A 22,050-nucleotide genomic window follows, 5' to 3' on the forward strand; every position below is an offset into this window, starting at 1 on the left:
AAAGCAAAGGTAAAAGGTAAAAAGAATTATTATGACTGATGAAGCTGTCATAAAAGTAAGTTGTTTTTTGTTTATACTGAGAGTTTCAACAATTAGAATAAAATGACAATATTACTTTTGTCACCACAGGCAGAGATCCAACACGACTCTCTTGAAAGGGATAATGTTGGAATGTATTTGTGTTAAATAAAACAACTGAGATAGTAGAGGAATTTAAAAAACTCAGTTTGCAGGATATAGCAGGGAATCCAAGAGGAAAAGTGGAACCAAGAAGTAGAAACTCTCTTGTCAAGTATCACATGTATTTTAGTAGCCATTAGAATTAATAATACCAATGTCTATCTCCCGTGCTAAAATATTCCAGGAGTTCAGAAACACAATTTACCTTGCAAAACACTTTATATATGTATGTTTCCAGCATTTAATGTGTGCTTAATAAACACAATGAATAAATAATTGCAATGAATAAAGGAACCAAAACTGTCATTGGAATTTTACTTCTATAGAATGATAAATTTCTTCACAAATGAAAAGAAATAAAGTGAAAAAGAGGGCAAATTAAATACAGACTGTAAATCAAAAAGATGACTTTTGGAAATACCCATAGAATCTATACCCATTACCTGAAATGGAGGTAAATCTTTAAAGAGATATCAGTACTTGTCTAGTAAAGATTTGACTATGCCAAGTTTTTTTCATTCTTGAACTCGCAGAGCTTTTTTCTTCAATTTTTTTTTCCTGACCCATCTGCTTTCCAAGCATTCATAAAACTCAATGTCTAAATAACATCATAATTAAACTCTTTGCAACATCTCAAAGAGAATTCTGTACAGAATACAAGGTATTACATAAACCTAACACAGTAAGTGTTATGGAATGAATTGCATCCTTGCAAAATTCATATATAAAAGCCCTAAGCCCCAGTTCCTCTCCTATATTTGGTGACAGGCCTTTAAAGAAGTGATTAAGTTAAAATGATGCCCTTAGGCTGGGCCCTAATCCAATTTGATTGGTTCTTATAAGAAGAAGAAATGTGGATACACAGACACCAGGGTCGTGCTCTGCAGAGAAACCTATGTGGGGATACAATGAGAATGCAGCTGTCTGCAAGCCAAGGAGAGAGGCATCAGAAGAAATCAAACTCACTGACACCCTGATCTTGGACTTCTAACCTCCTGAATTGTTTAAGCCTCTTAATCTGTGGTATTTTGTAGTGACTGTCCTAACAAACTAATAAAATAGGTAATGACAGAACATAAATTGCCACATTTCTAGTTTTGTTCAAATAATAGTTGACAAAGTTTAATTTCAGTAATGTAACTTTAACTCAGACTAATTTTCTTTATGCTAGGAAGCAAACTACAGGTTATTTCTAGAAAGGTCACTGCATAACCTTTTAATGTAAAAAAAAGGCAGTTCAACAGAGAGGTAAGTACACATACAGTAAGTACAGGAATATGAAACACAGACTTTCCAGCATATTTTATTAAGAAATCTGACAGAAAATACATTCAAAAGTAAAATTCAAATTTAAATATAAAATATGCCAATACTTTTCAATTTTTATTCATTCTAAAAAAGAAAAATAATTTGTTAGTACTCAGACTCATATAATAATTTTGAAGTATCTGCCTATCAAATTCAGTTCTTGACCAATTAAGGTCAAGTAATAATTTTCCTTCAAAACAGAAAATATTAAAAACACCTGTAAAAAATGGTATCATTGTACACTACTAATCATCCCTTTCAAACTGAGCGTGTCTTCTTTCAACAGCCATCTTGTGGATTGAATATAAAAGCTAAATTCTACAAATTCAATGGCCACGTTTTAGGTTGAATACTGGGGAATGTAAAGTAGAAATACCAGCACTACTTTGAGTTTTACAATGAATAAAAATAATTTGATAACACACTACTTAATTTAATACACACTTTTTCATTCATATGGCAACGAATCTAAATGAACCTTTGTGAATTTATTTTTTAACTTGTAAATACATTGAGAAGACGCACAAGAAAAAGCAATAACATAAGAAAGAAAAAGTGAATACTTGAGTATGAAGCATGAAACATGCTACACATAGTAAAACAAGACTCAAAAAGCCTGGATTCTGGTCCTGAGTCATTACCATGGAGCATTACTTTGGATGTGTAACCTAACTTCTCTGACATTCAATTTCTTTTCTTGAAAAATAAAGGTGTTAGAACTGCTTTAAAATTGTGTGAGTTAATGAGTTAGTGATGTAGAATAAAACAACAAAGAGAAGATTTTAGTTATGTTGTAACACTTTAAAAAAGGAATCATTGAGATTCATGTTTAACAGAACTAATAAAAACAGCACTTGAACAGTATTGTCATTTAAACTGAATTCAAAAATTACTCCAGTTTTTGCTAAGTTAACGCTTACCTAAATAATTATGCTAACTCAGAATAGGAGAGATAAAAGTGACCTTGGAAGTATAATTTTCCCTCTTATTAATAAATACCACATGAAAAAAATAGCTGGTATAGTGTCCAGAATTTAGGAGGTGCCCAATAAATGAAGTTATTATTTCTATTTGTTTTTGGCAAAGCACTCATTTAAGTAACCATAATTTTGAGTCGTTATTTTTTTATCCTTAGTATTATTTTCCCCTCACAACTTCATGTAACCAGAAGGAATTTGGTAATCATTCCTTCTCTAAGAAAATTAGTAATAAAACTGGATATAGACCAGGTCACAGACTATGGGTTCCAGCTAGAAATCTACTTTTAGCATGAAACAAAACCATAATGAAATAGAATAATCTTTAGAAAAGGTTTATCATGTAGTTTCAAATTTATCGAACAATGCTAGCATGTAGGCTGTATTTTTTCATAAGTATATCATGAAAAATTTGATTAATACATTGTTAACAAAGATATGCATTGTAGGACTATTTTTATATGAATTAAAAATAAAAAGCTTTGTGAAACTCTATACTTTCAATTTTTTATAAAACAAATAACAAGTAAATAAAAAAACTGATACCCTATCTTATTTTCTAAGTGATTTATAGTAGTACAGGAAAAACTATGGATTCTGAAAATGTTGGTAATTAAGATTTTACTAATAAAAATTTATAAGGTATACACAGGCAAAACAAATTACCATATGCATATATATTACATGCATGAAGCTTTCTTTGTGGATGCTGCAATTACATTATATTGTTATGTTTTTCCTGTCAAACTCACAAGACTAAAGCTATTTCTTTATAGGCTGCTTTTCTTATGCAAGATCAAAGTCACTGTCAGGATCATTCATCTGATTTAGTTTTCAATCAGGAAATAAACTATGAAGCTAGGCTTTGGGTAGATGGGCTAGGGTACTCCAGAGTTTACTCTAGTTATCCTTCCTTTGAGTCTAGTCTTTGAGGAAGGTAGACTTTCAGATACTATATTATGCTTGAGTGATGGGTACCAAGATGGCATCCATGATCTGGTTCTAATACAGAACTTAATCTTTTTTTTTTAATCCCCAGATTATTGTATAGATAGAACAGGGCCATAACCAAATTATCTGGTTATTAATCACACCATGAATTTGCTTTGGAATCCATTAGTTTTCTGTAAATTGTATTAAGAGATAAAATAGCATAGTGTTTAAGAGGACAGACCACGGAGTGGGGCTACCTGGGTATAAATCCTGCTCTCATTTATTAGCTGTGCACCAACAAATACATTACTTATATTCAGTTTCCTTATCTGTGAAACAGGGAAACAGTAGTAACTAACCCACTGAGATTATTGTGTGGATTGAGAAAAAATATTTATAAAAAGCTGGCACATGCCAGAAAAATTATAAGATAAAGGCTAAATACATTCAAAAAGCTTATTATAGTCTCAGCTATCTCAGCTGTCCTGTCAGGCAGTTTAAAAAAAATGGTAGGGTGATTGATTTCCCATGCTTGGGTTAACCATTAAATTGTGACTGCCATTCTGTACCACCCACCCACAACACATACACACAAACCCACACACACAAACTGACACCAGCAGCAGTTACTCTCAAAGAACAGGTAAAACTCAGGGGCAAACTTTCAGGGCCAGGCTATTTACTCACCTTCCACACAAGGTGGCTCTTTTACTAGTGCAACCCTGGAGGTACTAATTCTTACGTTTTGGCCACTGCATAACTACCTAAAATTAAAGCTATAAATGCTTGTATATTGAGGAAGAAGAGGTGGTAAGTTCATGAGATTCAGGATACTTCATAGCAGGTACAAGATCGGATGATAAGGTGAGTTCAGAATGCTCAAGAAGTCCTAATACTTTTGACATCACAGCTTCACGCACATAATATCAGTCTTGACAGAGAGGTCCTCAGAAGATCTACGAGTTTTTTTCCAACGTTTCATTGACATTTTATGTTTTTTGATAGCATATTTTACATTAATTCTTATAACAAAACTAGATACTAATGTAGGGAGATAAACTAATGTGTTAGTTTTTCAAATGCAAAAACTTTACAGTCTAAAATGGGGCAGTCTTCCTTTGAAAGAAGAAAAAAATTGTGACACTAACTTTCCTTATATATACCCAAATCTTGTGATTAAGAAAAACCACACACACACTGAAAGGTTCCAAACAAAGCCAAAGGATATAACAATGGTTCCTGAGCTTTAAAAATAATTATGTGTAACTGTTCTAGAACAATTTTGAAAAGCTGAATGACGCTAACACAACATGCTTTCCCCAAAATATATGGCTACAGAAACTGGCATGACAAAAAGTAAAACTCACCAATAAGATAAAAATAAATCAAGAATGTCATCAAAGAACTATCCTTCCAATAACATTATCAACACTGATAAATTTGCTAATGTAGTCTTTCAAATAGTCAAGCTCAAGTATTCCATGTTACATATTCTATTTAAAACACAGAAAAAAATGGGAAGGTAGTCAGTACATTTAATAAATAGAACCCCAGCACAAAATATAAGACAAAAAATTGTTTTTGAAAATTTAATTACGTACAAAGTCCCTTTCATGCAAGATAAAGTCCCTAGGTAATTTAAAAAGTTGTTTAGTAAAATATAAGTAGGAAATCTTTTCTTTTTGCATAATAAGACAACAAAAGAACCTCTAATGTACTATTAAGATAGAATACACAATAACTGAAATTGGTTATTAAAGACTATTGTGCCATAGTGCTAGTACATGATTACAGTGATTTAACTATTACCAAAAGAGTCACTAAAAACCCACAAATACAAAGATAAATAATTGATTTTCCATAAATGAAGAGCCCTTTGCCCAAGAATAAACCACCTTATTTTAAAAATGACAAGGGGCTAACAGTCAGTCACCGTTAATACGACTAAACAGGGTTCAATTTACAAAATACGCACAACATGGACTTTACTTCTAAGAATTTTTGAAAATTTAAGCATATCTAAAACATTATCAGTTGAGAAAAAGTAAAACTATTCCACCTGCCTAGAAATTCCTCTAATTTGACTGACCTCAAAGAGTATGTGCTAGAGGTTTTGGGAGGAAATAATACAATAACTGTATAATAAAAATTTGGAATTTAAATCAAAGATCAAATTTATCCTCTTTTTCTAAAAGTGTTTTTCAAGACTTTAAAAATCTTTGGAGAACATCTGAACTTTCGTGACCTTAAAACCCTAATTTGATTATGTCCTCAAAGTTTGATTATATATTTTGTTCCCTAATTTTAAACTTTGAGAACTTTGGACTGAGTAATTCATCTCAACATATATTTACAAAAACAATCACAAGAAGTAATGCATTTTTTACTTGCAGTGAGGGAGTGGGGGCAGTCCTAGAAAATTCCTATTTAATCTTGCCAAAGGCGGTACGGATTATAGACTAAAAGGGTCAATCTTTTAGAAAACCATTTCCTTGAAATACGGGGTCTTGAAAATATGAGAAAGATGGAATAAAGGTAGAAAAAACACAAATAAAACTATAAGCAACTGCTTCAAAACCTGGGAGTATAAAATTGTGCTACTTATGGCATAAATTGAACCCTGCTTTATTTTAAAGTAAAGCAAAAATAAAATTAACAGAGAAATTCACACTGTAAGTCAGAGAAAGAACTGCAACCCAATTGAACTGATTTTTAATAATTATTGCCCCAGTGAGTTTAAAAGAGACACAGCCCAAGAGATTATTTTTTAGCATAGGAACAACAAATTTACACAAAAATGCAATGCAATGGATAATTTTCCAGTGTTGGGTTAGCACTGCATATAGCAAGGATTAGAAACAAAATAGAAATTTCTATTTCCTACCTATATCATTGGCTACCATCTTGGAAAACTTTCTGCTTTTGGTCTTCACTGAAAATAATATTTTGATATAAAATGTCAAAATCTATTCAAAGTAAACTAAATAAATGAAACATAAAAGAAAATACTTTAAAATCAAGATACTATACCCTTTTCTATAAAATTATTCATTTTTTGTTCATCATCTGAATTGTGTGGTGATGAAGAACCTACACAAATGAAGACAATGGAAGGAACAGGTACATGGTCAGTCATAAACACTGAGTTGTAACAAGAAAAATGTACAAATAAAAAATCTGGTAACTTTTAAAACAAGTTATCACCTAAGTGACCACAAGAAGAGACCATGTATATAGTAAATAACAGTTCTTATACTATTACAGTATAGTAATAAGTAGTGCAGTATCTCTCATGGTAGACCCTGGTATATATAAATATTAACTCTATAACAATTTGGCAAAATCTCGGTATATTAGATGTTAGAAAATATATAAGGAAAACTATAAATAGTATTTAACTGTTTCTTCGAAAAAATCTGCAATTCTTGATAGTATTAACTGAATACAGCTTCTCTAGCAGAACCAAGATCTTGTACTATAACTTTGCTGATAAAATTTGTTATTTTAGAGTTAGACTGACAGTTTAAAACTATATATTCATTCTACTACATACCATAGAAATCTTTAAAATGTACAATAAGGGATCTTTAAAATAGTGAAGATAATATTTATATTTGCAGGTATGTTCAAATGTCTACTTAAATTTATGGAGGTAAGAAATATTTAATTTTATTTTGGCTGTGATTCCCAATATTATTATATAAAGTTACCTAATATTTCTTTAAGATTTTTTGGGTTAAAAATATTTTTAATTTCTCATAGTATTCCTTTTAATTTATAACACACATCTTTTATTATAAATGTGATTGATCCTAAGTAGTATTTTCGTTGATCACTTTTGGACAACTATTCTTTAAAGGCACATCTCAATACCTCATCCATTCAATTTTTCACAGTCTCCTCAGCTGTAAATCACTTCTCCTCCTTTGAGTTACCTTAATGTTTTATCTATGTATTTCTCATATGATGCTAACCACTTAATACCTTATTATTTTAGATTTATGCACACATGACCTGCCTCACTGGAATGAACTTCCAAAAGGCAGGGCCTACATTTGATTCATTTTTGTATTCCTTTTGTGATTAGTGGAGTGTGTTACATGTAGAATTCTCTAAGTAAGTATTTGCTGAATTCATAATGCTTTTCTGCTAGAGGGAAATACCTAGAATGTAACTGGAAGCAGATAAAAAGGTTTCTTTCTCTGCTTTAAAAATATCCCAGTAAAGCACTGAATCTTAATGAATCAGGTCAAAATTTGACACCACATATAACACTCCCCAATAAAATTGTACCTCCTTCCCTTGGTCAAGTGGTGAATGTCCTTGACAGCTTTTCTCTGACTGACTAAAACCTGCCAGCATTGGCAGAACCACTACTTTTATAGTGGTTTTAGAAGGTTACTTTTTTAAAGTCCCATTTTTTGCTAAATGTCATTTACAGATCCTCATAAATCCCACTTCAAAAAATATCACACAGGTAACACTGAGCTCATAACATTTTCAGGAACAGAAATAGGTATAGTTGTTTTTAGTATACTTCTGAATTTAATTCTAAATAATATAATGGTTATATGTTATAAATATTTGAAAATATCACTATTATCTCTACAAAATAGCCACATGAATGCACAAAAATGTATTATTGATACTAGTTTTGATATATTTCATATCAAAGCAATAGCAGGATAACATATCTATACATAATAAAATTAGAAAAATATTTGATATTTTCAAATATAAGAAGGCAACATAGGCTGTAATGTAAATAAAACAAGGAGGTGTATTTTTCTTCTAACTAAAAATACTTACTACTGATTGCTATAACTTCTGTGACAGCTCATGCAAAAGCTCCAAAATAGTTTTCTACTTATCCTATTTGAATATACTTACTAAATTTCTACAATGAAACACAGATAATATCCACAGCTTATTGTTTTTCTAGGACACACAGCATTTAAATCATGAATGCACTTGAAGGCACCATTTATATTATGGTATGGGTGGCCCTGAGTTTTCTTCAGCTTGAAATAACCTAACAGTTAAAAAAATTATTTTAACATGATTTATGTTTGTGTGTGTGTGTGTGTGTATTTGCATGCAGTACTAAACAAATTCCAGTATTACTAAAGTGCTCACTGAAGCAACATGAGTTCTTTGACGTAAAGATCAAATGAAGGTCTTTCCCTTCATTTGTTCAGGATGCATATGTTCAGTAGGCAGAATTAACTTTCTGTTAGGGGGACCACTGGTTTATTTAAAAATAAATGAAAAGGTTAACTATATGCATTACATGGATTTTCTCATGATGATTTCTGAAGACAGCTTTGATTTTAATTAACTAAACAGTTGAGATCACAAATCTTAATTACGAGATTTAAAAGGTTTTCAAAAAAGTTTCCCTTCATATACGAATTATTTTAAATGAACTTACTGGTTTTGATAAAGGCATATGGCTATTTTATATTTCTGTATTTGTCTGCCTCTTAGTATTTATGAGAGACTCATTTTAACTCCCAATCCACTTTTATACATTTCTTCTTTTCCCATAAATACCAACTTATTTTATATTTGCTATATCAGTTTTAATAATCTATAATGCATCAATTAACTATTTTACCTTTTTATATTACTCTCATTGTGGAAACTATTTGAGGCTTGTAATTTAATTACTAATTTTTATGTTTTTAAAAACATGATCCCCTTGTGGCTCTTTTGATTCACTTCAAATTCATCCCATCTGTTATTCTTTTTTGACCATCTCAAATTAGTAGAATTTGCATGTGTTGGCCAGAGGGGTAATAATAAATTATTTCTTTATTTACCTATTAGAATGTTAACAGGAATGAAGGTTCAAAAAAGTTACAAATATACAGAGTAAGATAATTAACCCATGAGAGATGGCAAAAATTACTATTAAGAATTCTTACATGGACAAGTTGAGAAAGACACACACAAGCTACAAAAATGCAGTGTCAAAATTATTTACATTAAAATAGTTTTCCAGAATCTCACTCTAGTTTCTATGGTAATACTCTTACTAGTTGTGCATAACCGGTATCTCCTGCTATCTGAAACAACTATTCCCTCTTAAAGTTTTTATTAAAAAAACAGTATTTCCTGATATGTAGAAACCAATATAAGTCTCAGAGAATTCTTATGTTTTTCAGAGCATAATCAAAGACTAAACTAAATAAAGGTTTCTATACCTAATGATAAGAATACATGATTTATCTATGATTTTTTGAAGTCACAATTTTTACTTTGCATTTCAAACATGCTGAGATAGAAACAATGAAATATCTAGGTCATCTGAATTTCTGCATGTTAAAACCATTACTTTCCTTTTCACATGGACCAAAGAGCAAAAATGTATTTGAAAATGCTGAACCATGTTTGAGTTTCTCTGTTTTGAGAAACAGAATTTACAGGGGTTTTAACCTTGATTTACTTTTTATATTTATATACTTAGATTTAAATATACACCTATCTTCAAATATCACTTGTTCGTTTATTTCAAAGGGCTAGATGTATCCACTTTTTGAAAGTCTGGCCCAGAATAAAAAGGAGTACTAATTTATTTGGGCTGAATCTTATTAAAACGCATCCTATGGGATTTAACATATTTAAGCATAACATATTACATGTTCCATGTCCAAATTGTCCACCCTGGCTTATATACTTAACATACTGACAAATGCATTTACATGGATTTTGGAGAAGATGAGAAGGTCAGAATATTATTTTATGTAGTTAGAAGAAGAGTAAGAACTAAAAGATATTACAATTCTAAATTCCAAATTCAGAAATAAATAATCCTAGGAGACAGAAAACAGTTCCTGCTTCATATTATTCATTCAAACTTAATTCTACCAATGTTAAAACTTATCAGGTACTAATTATGTGAGCAATTCCTCCATATGTTTTATTAGTTTAATGAATAAATTTAAATATGAAGTTTAAAGAACAAGAAAGTCAGAAAATGCATAGATACATTTTAACTTTAAGAAATAATCAACTAGTTTAACATCAGGAAAATGCAATTGTAAAAGGAAAACATCATAAAAGCTTTTGCAGTCTTAGATATAATAAAATATTACACTAAAATGTGAGGGAGTAAAACAAAATACTCTTGTCAATATTTCCCATTCTGACAATTGTTTCTGATGTAGTATACCAGCTACGGAAGGAACAAAAACTGTCTTAACAGTGTTACTTATGCTATGAATGATCTTTTCACTAGAAAACTGGTGAATAATATTAACTTTATGAAGGATTAGAAAAGGATCAATCCACCAAAATAAAATAAATTCAAAATCTTGTTAAGAGGTCTCCAAAAATAATAAAAATAACATTCTTTTGAAATATTAATATATGCTTAAGTCACATAAAGACCCATCTATAGATAAGAAATGAGAACTGCTTTAATACAGCTATAAATATATAAGAAATTATTTTCATCATAAATAAAAATACATGCAACTAGTCTATAATTATTCTAATTGACCATACTCATGACTTGATTATAAGTGTTAAACATTTTTTCATAACGTTTAAAGATTGTAGATAACTAAGACATTTGATCCAATGGTAAGGAGTAAGATATATTTTCTATAAAAAAGGTGTAAATATAAGAAAGTTAAATAAACAATTACAGGATTCTCAGCAGGTGAAGTTTTGGATTTTTATTTAGCACAGCTACATTTCTTTCTGCTTAATCAGAAGTCAAAGAAAGCAGTTAAGATTTTAAGGATAAATATACAACACAAAAGTTTTTGTAGATGTATTTTAAATGCATCTCTATCAAAATGTACACTGGTATGCTATCTTAGATTTTATAGAATCGTAATTATTAATGAAATTAAAAAAAAACAAATTACCAGAAGTTGGAGACTTGCAGCGATCCTCTGGAACAACAGTCCCTTCACTAATATCACACAGACCGGCTACAAAACAAAAACAAAAAACAAATCAACCCATAAATTTATGTAAGTGCGGTTTTGTCTTTTATTTATAGTACATATTTAACTACCATCCATTTAAAAGAACCCAATAAATTAACAGACTGTTGGTATTGATACCATGCTCATTGGGTTTGAGACAGAAATATTTTATATTAAAATACCTCAAACTAATACAGCATTCATCAGTTAAAAATATAATCTATGATAAAATACAAAGTAAACAATATGATTATAAATTTCCCTGGTGACTGAAGTTATAAAAACCCCTGCAAATTGTCTAAACACTATAAATAAAGACACATCAAGAATTTGGACTAGCTGGGCAAGGAGTCACATGTCCGAGCCTTAGAAGTCAGGTGTCACATCGACGAACAGAATGTGTATGTATCACCAGTATCTGCTTTTCTATTACTTTGGTAAACACATTTCCAACAGTCACTGAGAAAGCTTTCAAAGTAACATTTTCTGAGAACATGAGTACTGAACTGGGCTTCTAAGAAAAGTTTTCTATTTTGAGGCACACATTAGTTTTTTTTATTAGATAGGAAGTTCTTGAATGAGAATTAGTCGTTTTTTTGTTTGTTTTTTAAGACAGTGTTTCCCTCCGTCGCCCAGGCTGGAGTGCAGTGGTGCGATCTCGGCTCACTGCAACCTCCACATCCTTGGGTTCAAGCGATTCTCCTGTCTTGGCCTCACGAGTAGCTGGGACTACAGGAGTGCCCCACCAAGCCCGGCTAATTTTTTTGTATTTTTAGTAGGGACGGGTTTCACCATGTTGGCCAGGCTGGTCTCGAACTCCTGACTTCCAATGATCCGCCCACCTAGGCCTCCCAAAGGGCTGGGATTACAGATGTGAGCCACCAACCCAGCCTGATAATTAGTAGTTTAAAAAAAAATCTTCATCAAACTAATGGTCCTGGAAGAAAACCTGGTTTTTATGGTTCTAAGATGACAGATGTAATTATAGGTATGCATTTAATCTTTGATAAAATATTTGTTTATATACATGTACTCTTTCTTGATAGCACACTCAGAGGATATCTAAACAGTAGTGATAACATACTCCAGTTTTATGATGTGCCTAGCACTGAATAAAAATGATCAAATTTGAAATTTTACCCCCTTGGTATTTTGTCAACTGCTACTAAAAATTATACTTAGGGGAAATCACTTTGAGGTTTCAGTTGAGGGTCCTCATGACATAATAATTACTGAACTTATTGACTAAAAAAGTTATTAGACTTACATGATACAGTTATCATTCTTAAAAAGGCCAAGGAAGAAACATTTAGGAGTTGAATTACGGAATGTGGATAGAGAGGATTTCGTTTAGATATTAAACAACTGTTAAATAAGCTAAAAATCCATTCAGTGCCTTTTTTCTCACTCAGGGTAAAAGTCAAAGTCCAACCCTACTTGGTGGGGTGATGTATACGATCCTATAGTATATTGTATCCTGTTACCTCTCAGACTATCTGCTGTTTTCACTGACTTGCCCACCACTGGTACTCTCTCTTCTCCAGCCACACTGACTCCTCATCGTTCCTTGAACTCACCAGGTGTACTGCTTCAGAGCAAATTGTGCTTATTCTCTTGCATGAAATATTTTTTGTTTGATTGTTTTCCCAGACATCCTCATGGATAATAGCTCTCTCATTTCCTTTAAACTTGAAGTCATCCAGACACTCTATTTTATTTTAAATTTAACACTCCATCATTGATATTTCAAATCCTCCTTCAATTACTTTTCCCCTTGGCACTATTAATGTAATCTACTGTATATTACTTATTTTTTTAAGTGTGTGTCTCTTCCAGTAGAACATGAGTTCCGTGAGGGTAAAGAATTTTGTCTGTTTTGCTGCCTATAATGGTGCATAGCACATGGTAGTCTCAGTATTTGTTGAATGTTTGAGTGAATACATGTGAAAGAATTTCATAGCATGTAACCTAATCTATCCCCTCTATTGCTGCCAGAATCCCTTCAACAAATATTCCTAGCAATACATCTACCTAAGCTCTGCTCAAACGTATCTCACTCAACCCAATTAGTTAAGTGGTCTTAAGTGACATTTACTGAGTACTTACAATGTGCCAGATATGGTTTTAAGTGCTTCATTCATTTAACCCTAACGGCAGCAAATGAAATAGACAGTATTATTCTCATTTTACAGAAGAAGAAACTGAGGCACTGAGTGTTTTAGGCATTTTATATAGGAACAAAAACCTAATTACTTATAGAAATGGTCCACTTAATTGCCACTCTTAGAGTTTTTTTTTTTTTTTTTACTGGTAGAAAAGCTCTGCATGCTTTAGGACAAAATCTGCTTTTTATAATGCCCTGATTTAAAAATAAGGAGAAAATAACATAACATAGACATAGACATAGAACTATAATTTTAACTGTTCTAAACTTCTCACATTAGTATATTCAGCAGTTCTGCCACATTACTGGCACACACGAAGTTGTGGTCAACAGTAACAAAACAACCTCCTGAATGCCAACAACGTTCACTCACATGATTAGGTATGCCACATGTGTCCTCTCACTTAATAATCACACCAACTTTATGAGGGAGTCACCATCTGCATTTTATAAATGAGGACACTGAGCCTCAGAGAAATATCCTTTCTAGTATCACAAACTTATACAAAGAGTGGAGATTTAAACTTAGATGTGCTTAAACAAAATCTCCAATTATGTTTCACACGAACTACTCTTAAGCCAGTGTTTTCTGTTCTATATGTAAACAATCAATCTTTATAACCTAAACTCAGGACTCAACATGTATTGTTGATAAATCTCATTTCTTTGGTTTAAATTTACTGTTTCTACCGATAAATTATCTTTTTGAGTTGTTACTCTGCCATCAAATGTAATACCTACCTTGCCCTGAAATAGTGACCATTCTGATAAGCCTATCTTATCTTTCGAAAGTCCAGATAGGAAGCTACATTTACTATTTGAAATATTCAACAAAACATAATCCTATGTTATTCAACACAATATATGCATTAACTGAGGCACACTACATCAAGGTAATTAGACCACACATTAATCCAGTACCATTAACTGAGAGGGCTCGCAAATGTTTTCTGTAAAGATCCAAGTAATAAATAGTTCAGGCTTTTTCAGCCAAAATCTCTGTCACCAAATATTCAGCTGTTATGTTGCAGCACAAAAGCTGCAACACATAACAAATAAACATGGTATTTCTCCAATAAACCTGTATGTACAAAATCGGGCACTAGGCTAGGTTTTGGCCTACAGACAATAGTTTGCTGACTCTTGGTTTAATCAAACTTTCCATCATTAAACTGAAATAGGTATTGAGGTCACTTCTACCTGTCTGGTTCACAGAAATATCCTAAAATTAATTTTCAAATACCTCATTAACTTCAGGCAACATTAGGTCAACAGGCTGCCATAAGTCATCAATGTAGTTACCAGATTAAAAAAGTAAAATTGATTTTGCTACAACTTACTTTTAGTGAACTTCTGCTGACTTCTATCGATCATTTCTATTTTCTATATGCACATAGCAACTCATTCTAGAATTCTGACTAATTTGTGCCTCAAATAAACTGAAATGTAAAATGTTTGACCTTCACCAGCTGGGGATACCTTTTAAATTCACCAATTATCTTGATATTCTTTTTATTATTGCTTGGTCTGCCTCATTTACATAAAGGACCTTAGGCTTCAATTTCTCTTATAGCTTTCATACTTTCCAGAGAGGAAAATGATTCTTCTTAATGTAGCACTCAGAATCAAAGTTACTTAATTCTACTTTCTACTAATATACACGCAATCGTTAGTAGATTTAATATACACACAATTATTAGTATTTTATCATTCTACTGAATCATAAAACGTGACCAGCAAAACAAGATATATATTATCCAACAGTTCATTTTTAGTAGAATCAGATTTTTAGCAGATATGAGTAGCTGAAATACTTCATTACTGTTTGTCCTTGTGACAGTTTTAGAATTTTTATTATGAAAACATGGCCTATATTTTACTAAATAATACAACTGCATTGTAGTACAGCTATGACACATTTAAACTTAGCCGAAACAGTTTTATGTTAAAATTCATATGAACTACATTCTTTATAAAATATATCAGCATCTATTTGTAGCAAAACAAAAAATTTCTCTAAACTGTTCTTCTAAAACAGCCTGATGATACTTGGTCTACACCTAAGAACATGTTATAAAATACACGTTAGGAAGAATATCATTTTTTACCTCATGACAAAGAACTTTTATACCAATCATTCTATATTTATTTCAAATATTTATAAATTTGGGGGGGATTAGTGTCAGAAATATTCTTAAGACGTTATTTTAAAACATATTTCAACATAATTTTAATTTTTATTTAAAATATAACCCTAAATATTGACAAAGTGAGGCATAATAACAATGGGTGAATATCTTAAACTAATAAAGAAAAACTCAAATAGTTCTCCTGTGCCTACATAGCTAATTCTTCAATAATAAAATAAAGCAAACAATAATATAAATAATACGTATTATGGGGTTTACTGGAGAATAATGTAGGATGCAGTGAAATTTTAAAAAGTATTTTTAAAATTAAATGCTAAAAATCAGTCTCTATCCTTAGATAAATCTAGGCATTTAATTTCTAGCAATTTTATATAAGCTAGTATAAGGTATAAAGGAGAAAAGAGGTTAATTTTATGGATAGTGAAATTTTTACCACATTTGTAAAATAAACTAAAGGTTTTATCTTCAAAAAATATTTCTTCTCTATCATGATAACTTTCTAACATTCTAGCATTAAATATTAGTATCTTTGCTTTATAAAGAGATAGAATTGGGGCACAAGTATTTAAATAGCTGTTTTCATATACATGTCATGAGATGAATCTAAGTAATGAGTACAGTGTTTTAGACATAGAATGTTTTAATAAGCTCTTTTAAAAATGAACAAAAAAACTCCCAATGATTTTACAAAGAACAAACAAGCCAAAGCATAAATGACTTACTTAAAAAAGAAGAACGAAGTTTTTTCATAGATTCAGAATATAAGCTAGAAAGGCCGCACATGCAAGAAGTCACAATCAGCACACCTTAGTGAAGCAATGAAAAGCGGAAGGAAAAAAAAAGGAGACAAAAATACTAGAATGGTATGGTTGGGACAACAATCTCTGCTGAAGATATTACATGACAAAATGATCACATTCAAACAAAAATGGAAAAACAAAACTTTGAAAAGAAAAATTCACTCATCAAGCCAAAGTAATAGAAAGGTCTATATCCCCTCATATTTCTTTCCCATGAACTGTAAAATTTGCAGTATTAGTTAATAATGTACTGAACACAACTGAAAAATGAATTGCAGAATGACTTTTAATTCAGAGCAGACTGAGTTAGGAAGTACAGACCAGAGCTTCTCGAATGGTGTTTCAATACACACTGGTATTCTGCAAATGAGTTAAGTATGCCCCAAATAGGGTTGCCCTCAATCTCTGGTCCAGCTGGGCAGGCCCTGGGGAAACTGGGTATCACCAGGCCAGTTATAACTGGAAGCCTCATTAGTGTACCCTGTGTGCCATATATCAAACGCCATTTTTTTGTGTGTGTCATGAAATAAAAAAAGGGCAAGAAGTACTGGTATATATAGCTAAGTATACATGTATACCTTGAGGTATTATGGTAGAACATTTAAAATTATGACTAATTACCTAGCAAACATAAAAGAACTCTATAAAGAGAATTCTCAATGACTGTAGGCTTACATTTAATCAAAGCTATCTGAGAATGCTATATTTTCAAAGAACTGAAATTTACTTTTGCATTTTCCTTTTTTTCCCACATGGGAATGATTCCTTTGAATTAAATAGTTTAAATAATAAATCATTGGTCTTACAAAAACCAAACAATGAAAAGGAACAAAATCTCTGAAAGTAACTTTTTTATATAATAATGATACAAATATTCCTTTCGTTATATTTCAGCTGAGAAGTTTGATCCTGTGGTTCTTTCTCAATGTGCAATAAAATCCTATAATATTAAAAAGAAAAGCAGGCCGGGTGTGGTGCCTCACACCTGTAATCCCAGCACTTTGGGAGGCTGAGGCAGGTGATCGCTTGAGCCCAGGAGTTTGAGATCAGCCTGGGCAACATGACAAAATCCCATCTCTACAAAAAATACAAAAAATCAGCTGGGCTTGGTGGCATGTGCTTGTGGTCCCAGCTACTCAGAGGGCTGAGGTGGGAGGATCACCTGGGCCCAGGAGGTCAAGGCTGCGATGAAGGCACTACTGCACACCAGTCTGGGTGACAGAGTGAGACCCTGTCTCAAAAAAAAAAAAAAAAAAAAAAAAAGCAAAAACCACAACTATAGAAAACAAAAATAAAAAATAAGACTCATGCCTTTTGCTAGTTTTTGGAAGTTTATATATACAGACTAAATCAGGCAAGCTATTTACCTAACTGAAATACTTATATTCACAGAAGTAAGTCAGCATTTATAGAAATCCTAAAGCTCAGGATTTTCTTCTTTTTACCTCCTGAAGGTTGTCGAGATTTACGAGGAGATCGGGGTTCTCTCCGGTAGGGATCATTAGAGCCATATAATTCAATAGTGCCCAGGTTGAGCAGCACTGCTTTCTGGAGGTAGTCAACCATAGCAATGCCATTGCAGTTGCCAAAAACCACCCTGCAAATAGGAAAATAACAAACATTTTAGCACAATCAAATAATTCCAAGAAAATGTACTACAGTCTACAAGGCTGAAGAAAGAAGCATGGTGGGTCCTTCAGAAAATTCTTTGAAACAAAAGATAACTATAGGAACTGAAATACAGGTTACATGTGCCTTCTCATGGAACTGTTTAGATCTTCTGCAGACATTAATTATTTAATATCACTAAATCAATCAACTGTATTATTTATAAAAATATTTGGCATAGGAGTTGAAACTTGATCAGAGAGAGAAATCTCTCACACCTCGCAATGCAACATCTATTTTTCTACCTTGGGGGCATTTTGAGCTCTTCACGGGTGGGAGACATTCCCTTGTACTAGGCAAGTAGGAGATTAGACATTAGGGTGTTTTGGTAATCATTCAAGTCAAGAATAAAAAGTAGAAAGTATACATCTTGGAGGCCTCCCTTTGGGGTGTTCTAAATATCTTCTCAATTATGAGTCAGGAACTATGAATAAAGGAAATTTATTCTTTTAAGATATTTTAAGCCAGGATTGGAAAACTGACATGTATAGAGGGCTATATAAGTAAGTAAAAGAGGACATGTAAGCACACGGTTACTTAAGAGTGTATGGCACATCTAATGAAAAGCTTCAACTCTGTTCCAGCTGAAGCTGCCATGCAGAAACATGGACACGGCCACATAATCAGATTTTTAAGTTGGAGCTCTAAGTATGGATTTATATAGTCTTGGTAACTAATTAAAATTCTAAAAATACACAGAAATTGCCAAACAAAATACAACTGTAAGCCTAGTGAGGCCTGTAATTCATTGATTTGCACCTTCCTTTGAAACTTCCTATTGGTTCTTTTTCTCATTTCCTATGTTTTTTAATGGTTGTGGACAATAAAATATTTAAAATAGGAAAGTTTGTGCTCTTACATTGTATGGCAGCAAATAAAATATATGAAAGAAGACTATCTCAGACTGTAGCCAGTGTTAGTTTGATGTATAGTTGTCCCTTGGTTTCTTCAGAAGCTTGGTTCCAGGACCCCCACAGATACTAAAATCTGCGGATGTTCAAGTCCTCAATACAAAATGGCAAAGAGTTTGCATGTAACTAACATACAGTCTCCTATATACTTTAAATCATCTTGAGATTATTTACATATACCTAATACAATGGAAATGCTATATAAATAATTTTTATACTGTATTTTAAAATTTATTTTTTTAATTGTTGTATTTTTTTGTTATATTTTCTGAATATTTTTCATCTGCAGTTGGTTGAATCCATGGAAGAAACAGGTGGATACAGAGGGCTAACTGTACAGCTGCAAGAGACAGAGTAGGTGGTGGGAGCTACTGGCAAGAAAAAAAATGAATGAGTCCCTAGGGCTAGCATCAAGCAAGGAGATAATGAGCTACACATGATAAATAGCTCCGGGACTGAACAGTCAGGAAGCAGTTGCTTACACTCCAGTGTTGACTTCTGAAACAAGAAAATAACAAATGTTTTACAAGTCTATCATATTGTAATAAAAGTATGTATAACTAACACTATATGGCTGAAGGCATGAATTGATAAATAAAACAAGTATACTGTAGTATAGGTGAATATTAATTATCAGGCCTTTACAATTTACACAAGTTAATTGAAAGTAGAAAGAAAAATTACACAACTACAGTTCAACAGTTACAAAAATCAGTTTTATAACACAGTCTTCTGGGTTCATGTTGTTAGATTTCCATTACAGTAACTATTAATAAGAAAATTATTTCTGGGGGTATATCTAGGAGAGGATATACTGACTTTAAAACTTCATCGCAAATAATTTATTGGTCCATGAGGCATTTAACTTTACATCAGGAAGTACTGCATGCATACTCGAAGTAAGTTATTCAGAATGAAATTATGTTCCAAATAAACAGTGAATTTGGTCTGAAATTAAAGTTATAGAATGCCATTTTAGGTGACGATATAACAAAGACCATCCTTTCTATTTTTAAAAACAAAATGATGTATGGAATACTATGAAGAGACTTAGAAAAAAAATAACTTATACTTACAGTCCATAGGAAGAGTTGACTGCCAGGCTGGTTATTTGTTGTGGTGGTTCTCCACCCACCCAAACCAACTGAATAACCAGTTCTGTCTGATAACCTGGAGACTGTTTCAGTGGTGAGTTTTTAACTCTAAAATAAAAGAAAACATGTTATCTTTCAACCCATTTTCAACTATTGTCCTATATAATTATAAACATCTTTTTATATGAAACGATACTAGATATTTAAATATACAAAAATCAGAATCCTGTTATCTAGAAGCATTTAATCTATGCTTGGAGGGACTAAGTATGTAATTAACAAAAATAATATGCAAACTCTGCATATAAAGTGGGGGAGGACAGTAGGGGTGAAGGAAAAGAAAAGAAGTGAGGAGGAAGAAGTGGGCTTGGAAAGAAGGCAGGAAGGGCTGGGGAGAAAGATGAAGAGAAGCGGCAGCCCAAGGATTAAGAAGAGAAAAAAAAATCAAGTTAGAAAAAATGTAAGTTAGAAAAGCAGTTTTGAAAACAGCTGGGCGCAGTGGCTCACACCTGTAATCCCAACACTTTGGGAAGCCTAGAAGGGCAGATCACCTGAGGTCAGGAGTTTAAGACCATCCTGGCCAACATGGTGAGACTCTGTCTCTACTAAAAATACAAAAATTAGCCTGGCGTGGTGGCGTGCGCCTGTAGTCCCAGCTACTCTGGAGGCTGAGGCAGGAGAATCACTTGAACCCAGGAGGCGGAAGTTGCAGTGAGCCGAGATCGTGCCATGGCACTCCAGCCTGAGCAACAAGGGCAAAACTCTTGTCTCAAAAAACAAAACAAAACAAAAACACAAAACTTAAAAACATGATGTAACAAAATGAAAATTGTCCAAAAACAAGTTAAAAAATGAGTTAAAACAAATATGAGCAATTTATCTGTGTGTGTGCCTACTTTCACCATAAATCTACCTTGACTTTGAGGTGACAGTATTTTTGATCACAGAGACTCTTTTTAAATAATTACTGAATAATGCTACAAAAAATGCTCTTGCAGAATATTCGCAGACAGAAAACCCAAGTTCAAGGATTGGTAAGTGTTAAGTTTGGCTACAGTGGTAGGAGTGTGTAGTAAAAATGAGAAGATAGCAATACAGGCCAGGGCCAGACTTTAGAGGGTCTTCAAGTCCTGTCCACAAAGGTTTGATGTTGGTAGAAAGAACTCTCAGCAAGCTGGACTTTGAGTACTGATTCTGTTACTCACCAGCTGTCTTTTCACCTAGAAAGCGGGACTATTACTACCTAGTCACAATATGAGGAAACTCTGAACGCCTATGAAAAGTGCTTTGTAGATGGTCACATTAGACAAAGGTAATATATTTTCGTTATTAAAGAATTAAAAGACAGGCCAGGTGCAGTGAGTGGCTCACACCTATAATCAGAGCACTTTGGGAGGCTGAGGTGGGCGGATCACTTAAAGTCAAGAGTTTGAGACCAGCCTGGCCAACATGGCAAAACCCCATCTCTACTAAAAATACAAAAATTACCCAGGTGTGGTGGCGAGCGCCTGTAGTCCTAGCTACTCAGAAGGCTGAGGCAGAAGAATCGCCTGAACCTGGGAGGCGGAGGTTGCAGTGGGCTGAGATCGCACCACTGTACTCCAGCCTGGGCAACAGAGCGAGATCTCCGTCTCAAAAAAAAAAAAAAAAAGAAAAAGAAAAAAAAAAGAATTAAAAGCCAATGAAAGTTGATAAGAAATATTTGGGGAAGATTAATTTGGTGAATATAGGTAAGATGAAGTAGAATAGGGACACCAATTGGGAAGTTCCTGTGATTCTGATGTGAAACAAGAAAAAGGCAGATTGAAACACATTAATGGAGTAAGAATAAACTAGGCTTTACATTTCAGGAAGGCAGAAACCTTGCAGCCATTAATACTTATAACACTGGCACAAAGGAGGCACTCAATATTTACTGAATGAAT

The 22,050-nt window shown here is 32.7% G+C and overlaps 1 protein-coding gene across 4 annotated transcripts in view; it reads right to left on the minus strand.

Moving 5' to 3' along the window:
* STXBP5 (syntaxin binding protein 5) overlaps positions 1–22,050 on the minus strand; it is a 191,881-nt gene that overhangs the window by 44,244 nt on the left and 125,587 nt on the right. For 2 of the 4 annotated variants that reach the window (XR_007724950.1, XM_050787298.1), the window contains exons 17-21: positions 20,108–20,233; positions 17,898–18,049; positions 11,276–11,341; positions 6,429–6,488; positions 6,283–6,330 (exon numbers count right to left, since the gene is read on the minus strand). Coding sequence is in view for 3 of the 4 variants with exons in the window: in XM_050787298.1 (XP_050643255.1) it covers positions 6,283–6,330; positions 6,429–6,488; positions 11,276–11,341; positions 17,898–18,049; positions 20,108–20,233 (452 nt within the window). In the remaining variant the exon portion in view is untranslated. The remainder of the gene's footprint in view (positions 1–6,282; positions 6,331–6,428; positions 6,489–11,275; positions 11,342–17,897; positions 18,050–20,107; positions 20,234–22,050) is intronic. The other 2 variants (XM_050787299.1, XM_050787300.1) reach the window with 2 other exon arrangements.

This window comes from Macaca thibetana, chromosome 4 (genome assembly GCF_024542745.1).
Source record: "Macaca thibetana thibetana isolate TM-01 chromosome 4, ASM2454274v1, whole genome shotgun sequence".
NCBI classification, from domain to species: Eukaryota; Metazoa; Chordata; class Mammalia; order Primates; family Cercopithecidae; genus Macaca; species Macaca thibetana.